This window comes from Anoplophora glabripennis, unplaced genomic scaffold, assembly GCF_000390285.2.
Source record: "Anoplophora glabripennis isolate ALB-LARVAE unplaced genomic scaffold, Agla_2.0 scaffold144, whole genome shotgun sequence".
Lineage (NCBI taxonomy): Eukaryota > Metazoa > Arthropoda > Insecta > Coleoptera > Cerambycidae > Anoplophora > Anoplophora glabripennis.
In genome coordinates, this window is record NW_019416377.1 from 132708 (window position 1) to 141431 (window position 8724).

Consider the following 8724-nt stretch of genomic DNA (forward strand, 5'->3'; position numbering starts at 1 on the left):
ATTCAGAATGCTGTGGACAGCTTTTACTATCGTCTTGGAGAATGCCAAATAGTGAATGGAGGACATTTTCAGCATTTGCGACATTGAGTTTATTTTTGTAAATTATCTAGTTGTTTCAATTTCTAAATGAAAAAAAAAACTTGTTATTGAAAAAATAAAACTTGTTTATTTGGTATGGCTGGATTCGGTTTTCTATAAGCTTTTCAACGAGCCCTCTCATGCCTTATGTTTCCATTTGAAAAAAAAGTAGGGGTAGCTGGGGGTTAGGGGTTGAAGAAAAATTAATTATTATATAACCGAAAGAAGGGAAAAAATCAAAATCAGTTAACGTTTCGGCGTTTTAAAAAAAAATATTCACAAAATATGAATTTTATTCCGTTATTCCTCGGCATTGAAATACATATTTGAAAAACTTTTTTTTTTAATTAGAATATAAGTGTGATCATTCTATATCTACTATTGTACTTTTAGATAACAATTAACGAATCGAACTTCCGATTTCCGTAGCAGTAATAAACAATTTCCGTATTGTTTAGTACATTTCGACTTTTTGATGTTTCGAGAGACATATAACCATCTTCATCAGAAGAAGCTGATCTAGTTCCATCCTTTAAACCCCTAGGTCGGAAACCTAACCTTTCCCTGTCCACAACTGTATCATATTTCTTGCTACTTACACCTAAAGACGTCGTAAATCAACGTGTAGACTCTCCTCATCTCCTGCTCGTCTTCAAAGCTGACAGGTCGAGGAGGGGAACTAAGAAGACAGCCAGCTTTGGCTATGTCGCTAACTGTCCAGGTTATCAGCTCAATTGTCCCGCTTGCCTTCGTTTCTATTCTTCTTGGTTCGCATGGTAGCGTCTTTGGTTTGGGAATGATGTTCCAGTCGTGGAGCTTGGGGGTCCTTTCTTCATTCAAGAGCTGGTCCAACATGGTCCTACAACAGAAAGGTATGTTTCTTTATAAAGGACTACTCCAAATTGTCAATGATATATCCAAAAACATTTTGTTTTTGATTAGGATGTTCTCCCATATCAGAAATTTTGCGTCAAAAACTAAAGGAAAATCTTCAAGGAATTTTGCTCCATTAACTGGTTTGTTATTTAAAAAATTGACCATACCTCAAACTAAAAAAAGATACTGTCATTGTTTCTATGACAAAATAATTGGTTTGAGAAAATCTAACGTCAGTTGTTAGGTAATGTTAGATTCCCGTGTAACTTTAAAAGAGTCATACCTAGTCCAGACGGTATCTGTTTCAAAAAGCCATGTTTGGGTGAATCGTATATCCACGGAGATTTTTGGCTATTTGGCTTTCAAATACCACTAGAAATTAAAATTTTTCTGTGCGCATAAAAAAACGTGGGCTTAACTTTTGGCGATACAATATGTTAAAAAAATTCGAAAAATGTCATATTTTTCTTCCTATTTAATTATGTATCTTTTCAAGAGTTGATTTTAGGCGAAAATGGAAGAGGAAAAAAATGTTTGTAATTAAATTTTTTACAAAACATTACTAGTTACAAATCGAATGAATCATGATTATGGTAAAAATCGAAAAAATGGGGTTAGAAAACAGTACTTTTTAGGGAATCTTTTTGGGGTATTTAAATTGGGTATAGGACCTTTATACTTGGCTCAAGAAAACTTCATGTTATGTAGAATCATCACACCAAATTTCATCAAAATCGGTTCGATAGATTTTGCATAATAATTTTGCAATCCAGATTTTGAAAAAAAAATTGCAAATTTTCAAAATTTTGCACAGCAAAAACCAAGGCCCTTAGATACTTGAAAATTTAATCACATATAGAAGGGCTCTCAGGCTTTCAAACTTTTTTTGAAAAATTCGAATCCGTCAATTAGGAGAGCTCTGGCGCTTGTTTAAACATTGGTCGAATTTTTGTACTTATAAACAATTAGAACTTTGTGAATATTCAATCAAATCAAATTTTTTAAAGCAGGTTTTAAAAGTTCTTGGAAAGACGCTTCTTTAAAAAAAAACAGATCGATTGATCAATTAGTTACGTAGTTATAGCCGTCATTTACACTAAATGTACTGGGACATCCGGGCTAATTTTTCGAAAAATACCTTTGGTATTCCGAGTACTTACCAGGTCTAAGATTACAATACTTTTCTTCATTGGCAACCTACTTTAAAACGTGTTTAAAGTTATTTATGCAAGCGAGAAATTCAATAAAATCGTACGGGTGGTGGTGGTGGGGGAAGCAGAGAGCGCGCCCGCTTCGGCCTGCTCGAAATTGAATCGGCTATAACTAAACTAATTGATCAAGCGATCTGTTTTTTTTTTTTTAAAGAAGCGTCTTTCCAAGAACTTTTAAAACCTGCTTTAAAAAATTTGATATGATTGAATATTCATAAAGTTATTCTAATTGTTTATAAGTACAAAAATTCGACCAATGTTTAAACAAGCGGCAGAGCTCTCCCAATTGACGGATTCGAATTTTTCAAAAAAAGTTTGAAAGTTTGAGAATCTTTCTATATGTGATTAAATTTTCAAGTATTTAAGGGCCTTGGTTTTTGCTGTGCAAAATTTTCCGAAAAGTTCCGAAGTACCCTTCTTGAAAGTTTTTATAGAAAACAAACTCACCTCTGTTGAGAAGAGACAACTGTAACGTTTCTACGAGCAATGTGAGGTCTGTATCTAGATTTGCCACTTTAATTTTTTCTACTGGGATGACGGATTGAAATGAGTTTTTTGTAACTGTCAAACTGACAGCCGCAACGTCAAGAAAATCTCATGGATCGTGTTAACGTATTTTATTGTCACAGCACATACAGAGTGATACCAAGGACAAGAATAGACGCTACGCTAATAACTGGGCGACATTGGACCTGCTTTTACCTAAAGCGACTTCGCTTTTCTTTCTGGGAGTCTCCAAGTTGCACTTGCGGATCATCTTCTTGGAAAGGAAGATGGACTTGAAGGAGATCTTGTACCAGATGTTGTTCTTCTTCAGGTAGAATATGGAGGGGAATCCGTTGTTGGCTGGGGAGTTGTTTCCGAAGACCTTTGCCTTTATCTTCTGGCCGCAGTGACAGAAGAAGACTTTCTTGTCAAGTAAGTTGCCGTGTTTCAACACCATGTCCTTGCGCTTCACGTAGGCGCACTTCTTGGTGTGGTAGAAGTAAACAACGAACTCCTGTTGTTTTTTATTCTTGCCCACGATCGCTCCCGGCCGGAAGGAACCATCGTCACACAAAGCGAAGATGAATTTGTAGTTCACAGGGATGGAACACTCCTGTATTCTTTGCTTCTCCTCGGTGGGAGGGCTGTAGTGACGGCCAAAGAATTCGTTCTTGTACTTGAGGACGGTGTTGAAGATGGACTTGAACCAGGGTTGGACGCTGGACTGTCTTTCCGTCACGTCTAGGTTCTGGCAGCAGGCCACGCCGTTTTCGAAATTTTGCGGTGGCAGCGGTCCCCACATAGCTAACATTGGAGATGCGGGTGCATTTCTGTACTTAAATTTAATTCGATTTTGACAGATGTGACGTTTAGATCGCTGTTTGGCAGACAGGAGATGTCAATCGACGAGCGGGAGGTTACCATGTGGATGTGGGCAGTGGGGTATTTGGAAAATGGTTTACATGTATTTTGCCTCAGTTTGAACCTAGTGTAGTGATTGTCAGTGATAATGCGCCTTACCCTCGTCGACAAGTAGAAAAACTGACAACATCCGCATGGAGAGAAGGAAAGATCATGCAATGGTTGAATGGAAAATATATTGAATACAAAGACGCGATAATAAAATGTCTAAAGTTTCGATTGCCACCATACCACTGTGAGCTAAACTCTATCGAACTAGTCTGGGTGAATATAAAAACTCGTCTGGTATAACACAACTTTTCAAATAGAAAATACTCAATAAAATTCCAAGCAAGAGTCAAGAAAGTTCTGTTATCGGAAACACTGTATATTCTTTATGATCAGAATCACTATAAACTTTCATATATTCGATATTGGTATTGGATTAATTGCATGGCCTTATTTGTCTCACTTTTGATGAATTCTTAATAGACCCTTCAATACATGGATTGATTTGCGAAAGTACCAATTGATTGAGTTGCCTTGGTAAGAAATGGAAATCGGAACTGGGTCGTTCGTGATAAATGTATTCGCGAAATATGCCATGTTAGTGGCTCATCATTCAATATTTTATTTCGGGATATGTAGATAACAAATTTTTATGTTAAACCAGAGCGAGGTATTCGGATGTAATATTGTTTCACTGTCGCGGTTAAATCACTTGATCAAACTCATTTATTTCATCTACAGGGTGTTTTTGAAAGTGGTTTTGATATTCAAAATATAATTGTCTTTTTCAGTATCCAACAATTGTCTGTTACGGTCCTGAACAAGATTGATTGTTTTAGGTGTGTAACCACGATAAATGCATAGGTTTTTGTTAGAGCATTAAAATCATCGTTTTATGTTGCAGAAACGTCAGACGTTAATGAAAAAGAGTTTTAATTTTAATAATTATTGTAAACATAGTCTATAAACCGTCTGTTCTACATACGAACCCAGTAAACATGCACAATGATTCGGTATAAATCAAAATTTATTTCCGTATCATTACAGAAATGTTGTCAGATATCTTAAGCTTAAAATGTTTTCACTTATAATGGTATGCCAAATCACTGACGTCGTGACCGGACCATTTTTAATTTTCCTGATTTTTTGGGTATTTTTTAGTGCCCATTTAAAGTAGCTGTCGTTAATTTTTTCAGATATTTATTTCAACTCCTCAAGAAGTCATGAGCATATAAATATTTTGGTTAAAAAAAGATATCATAAACTTTTTTCTTTCATTTTGAGATGTAGTTTTATATAAAAAATACAATAATAAATTTTTACTTTTTTGATGTTTTTTTGATTTTTAAAACAAAAATGTGCTTTTTGAAAAAGGGCAATTCTTTTCGAGAAATTCTCAAAATATCATCTTTCAATATTCATTTTTGTACTTTTATTTTTTGCAGATATTATTTAACAAAATTTTATTAAATCGCGATAACTCAAAATACCATATCTTTAAAACTACTTCTGCTAATTATCTAAATTATTATTAACTAAATATTCTAAACATTTTTTTCAATATCAAAAAGTTTGTTTTGCATAATGCCATAATACTTGTTATATTTTTGTAGTATTATAAGTTAACAACGAAATTAAAAAAATCATTTTCTAGAACACTTGACTGATTTTATATTCTGTATTATTCCACTAAATATTCAAGCGCCACTTCAAAGGATTTGACTCCTGTAGTTGTTCAAGAAGCACTTTTTGGTTTAAAAATGAAAAAACTCAAAATACTAAAAATATATTTTTATATATATTTTTTGTAAAACTGCATCAAAATGACAAAATGAAAAAAAGTTTATGATATATTTAGTCATGGGCGTAGCTAGGGGGCAGGGGGGGACTAATTAATACCAAAAAATTAAGAAAATTTAAAACGGTCCGGTCACGCCCTTGGAGATTTGGCATCGAATGCCCCTTATATAAAATCACGTATCTTTTCATTCCTTGATATTAAATATCTGAAGCTGTTTTTATACAAGGTGTTTTCTAATTTCATGTCATTACTTCAGGAAGTTGTTCCTTCGATCATTTTACGCCAAAAAGCGTTAACAAACCAATCGTCTAAAATCAATGGGTTTCGAAATAGTGTTAAACTTAAAAAATATATATGTATATACAGGATGTCTCGCTTAAAAGTGGAACAAGAACTCGTATACCGTTCGACCGATTTGAATAAACTTTTTTTTTGTTGGATACATCTTCAAAAAATCTATCTCGTACATTCCTCGTGTTCTCTAAAATTCGAAACCGTGGCCGACTACGATATATAGCTATTATATAGCTAAAAAACCAGAAAATCATTAGGGATTTTTTTATCCAAAAAATTCCGAAGGATTCTTGATCAAGACACTAGAAAAACCTACTAACCAAATTTTCGTTGCGATAGTATACAGGATGCTCAAGATAATTTGTGTAATTTTCCTAATGGTAATTTGAGATTAAGAAAGAATGCCACTTTTGAAAATAATTTGTCTATTTTGATATATTCCAAATGGTTCGTGCAACAGTCATACAGTTGAGTAAATATAAAGTAATTATTTATTTCGCTGAAAAAAGTGTACAGGTGTTTTTCAATCGATGTACAATTTTAAATATAGTGTAACTGTCAAAACGTCCGAAAAAACCTGTGCCGTACACATTTTTATTTCTCTCGGGAATTGGAAATATGTATTGCTCTAAAAAATTTGAAATTTCTACGCCAATGATCCTTTTGATGGTTACGTTATATTCCACTGTTTTTCGAAAAAAAAATTCTATAAAATAAAGATATTTTAAATTTATTTAACTGTGTGGTAAGCTTGTTTTAAATAAGAATAATGTAGCTCTTAGAGTTATTTTTCGAATAAAATTAATAATACCCTTTTCCTTAGAAATAATACGCATCATATCTGAAATGTCATTGCCACTCAGTGATGGACTGGGCATGCAATCCGCAGAGTAGTTTTCTGAAATATTGTTAATTAAAAAGTTTATTTCGCTTATTGCGACATTAGTCATGTTCTCATGGTATGTAAAGATTAGTAAGTGACTAGCTGTTAGTAAGTGCAATGATTTATACTAGAAGTCATCCAGTAACAATGACATTTTAGATATGAATGAATACTCTTTGTAGGTTATATCTCACTTATACCTTAGTAACAATTGATTGTATAATGATTCAGTGAATTTTTGCCTTTAATCAATTGAATCATCAGCCCAATTTTCATCCACCTATTTTCGCACTATTTTACTATAAATTTCATTTCTGTATTTCGAACCTTTTTGTCTAAAACGGCTTTAGAAACAACCTACAGACAGACAGACAGACAGACGATAACAATTTTTTGAGCAATAAAAATAAAAAAAATAGTATGTAAATAACCACATAGAATCTACTAAAAGCAGATATATAAAAAAGCATGCGCGTTCTAAAAAATCAACTCACTCGTCATTCGCCGATGCCGAATCCATCATCCTCTGCTTCTCCACCAGCTTGTAGTAGATCTTCGCCTGCCATGCGTCGTCACTGGGCAGCACCACGTCCATGGCGCTTCCGGACAGCGCCATGTCCTGCGACAGCATGTTTTTCATCAACTCCGGCAGCACGGCGAAGATGTTCCCCTCCCCCAGGGCGCTGAGATTCACCCACAACTGGTGGTGGCCGCCGTCCCCCTGTTCCTCCCATTCCCCCATCGTTAGCGGAATCGCTGTTTAGCTCTACGGGGTGGCCTGCGAAAATCGTCATCGAAACGTAACTGGTTTTTATAACTGTCTGTGCGATGGGAAAACTAATTTTTTTACATGGTGTTCCAGTTTGGTGTATCGGACTTTAACTGCAATTGGTACTAAAAAACATGTTAAGATTTTACTTAAAAATAAAAAAACATGTAAAACCATACGGCTGCGCTATACAGGATGTAACGTTAACTGAGGATGGGTTTTTAAACTGAAATTATTATATTNCTCACTTATACCTTAGTAACAATTGATTATATATCGACTCAGTGAATTTTTGCCTTTAATCAATTGAATCATCAGCCCAATTTTCATCTACCTATTTTCGCACTATTTTACTATAAATTTCATTTCCGTATTTCGAACCTTTTTGTCTAAAACGGCTCTAGAAACAACCTACTGACAGACATACAGACAGACAGACAGACAGACAGACAGACAGACAGACAGACAGACGATAACAATTTTTTGAGCAATAAAAATAAAAAAAATAGTATGTAAATAACCACATAGAATCTACTAAAAGCAGATATATAAAAAAGCATGCGCGTTCTAAAAAATCAACTCACTCGTCATTCGCCGATGCCGAATCCATCATCCTCTGCTTCTCCACCAGCTTGTAGTAGATCTTCGCCTGCCATGCGTCGTCACTGGGCAGCACCACGTCCATGGCGCTTCCGGACAGCGCCATGTCCTGCGACAGCATGTTTTTCATCAACTCCGGCAGCACAGCGAAGATGTTCCCCTCCCCCAGGGCGCTGAGATTCACCCACAACTGGTGGTGGTCGCCGTCCCCCTGTTCCTCCCATTCCCCCATCGTTAGCGGAATCGCTGTTTAGCTCTACGGGGTGGCCTGTGAAAATCGTCATCGAAACGTAACTGGTTTTTATAACTGTCTGTGCGATGGGAAAACTAATTTTTTTACATGGTGTTCCAGTTTGGTGTATCGGACTTTAACTGCAATTGGTACTAAAAAACATGTTAAGATTTTACTTAAAAATAAAAAAACATGTAAAACCATACGGCTGCGCTATACAGGATGTAACGTTAACTGAGGATGGGTTTTTAAACTGAAAATGTTATATTTTTAATATAACGTTTTATTTTTTATAGTCGAGTTATAATTTATTTTTTAAACTGCACTTAAATTCTTGTGTTCCACCACTGGATAGCACTCACACCGGAGTTGTATCAGTGTTGCCAGTTACCTTAATTCTTCAACTGTATGAAACTAACGGAGTGTCATTGCTTTTGAATGATTTTGCCACGTAATTTTAAAATATTTTTAATCTGATAGATTTGGATTGTTATAAATAATTTGAAATTTTTCCAAAAAGTATTTACTATTTTTTAAAGCACTTGTTTAGTTTATGAATCTCTGTGTCGACTTACATTGATCTGA

The 8724-nt window shown here is 34.9% G+C and overlaps 1 protein-coding gene across 1 annotated transcript in view; it reads right to left on the bottom strand.

Moving 5' to 3' along the window:
- Window positions 1-8139, bottom strand: part of LOC108911200 — a 24934-nt gene extending 16795 nt beyond the window's left edge. The window contains exons 1-3 of the mRNA XM_023454342.1: window positions 7892-8139; window positions 7033-7221; window positions 678-937 (exon numbers count right to left, since the gene is read on the bottom strand). Of these exons, the coding sequence (XP_023310110.1) occupies window positions 678-937; window positions 7033-7221; window positions 7892-8139 (697 nt within the window). The remainder of the gene's footprint in view (window positions 1-677; window positions 938-7032; window positions 7222-7891) is intronic.
- Window positions 8140-8724: the final 585 nt, after the last annotated feature.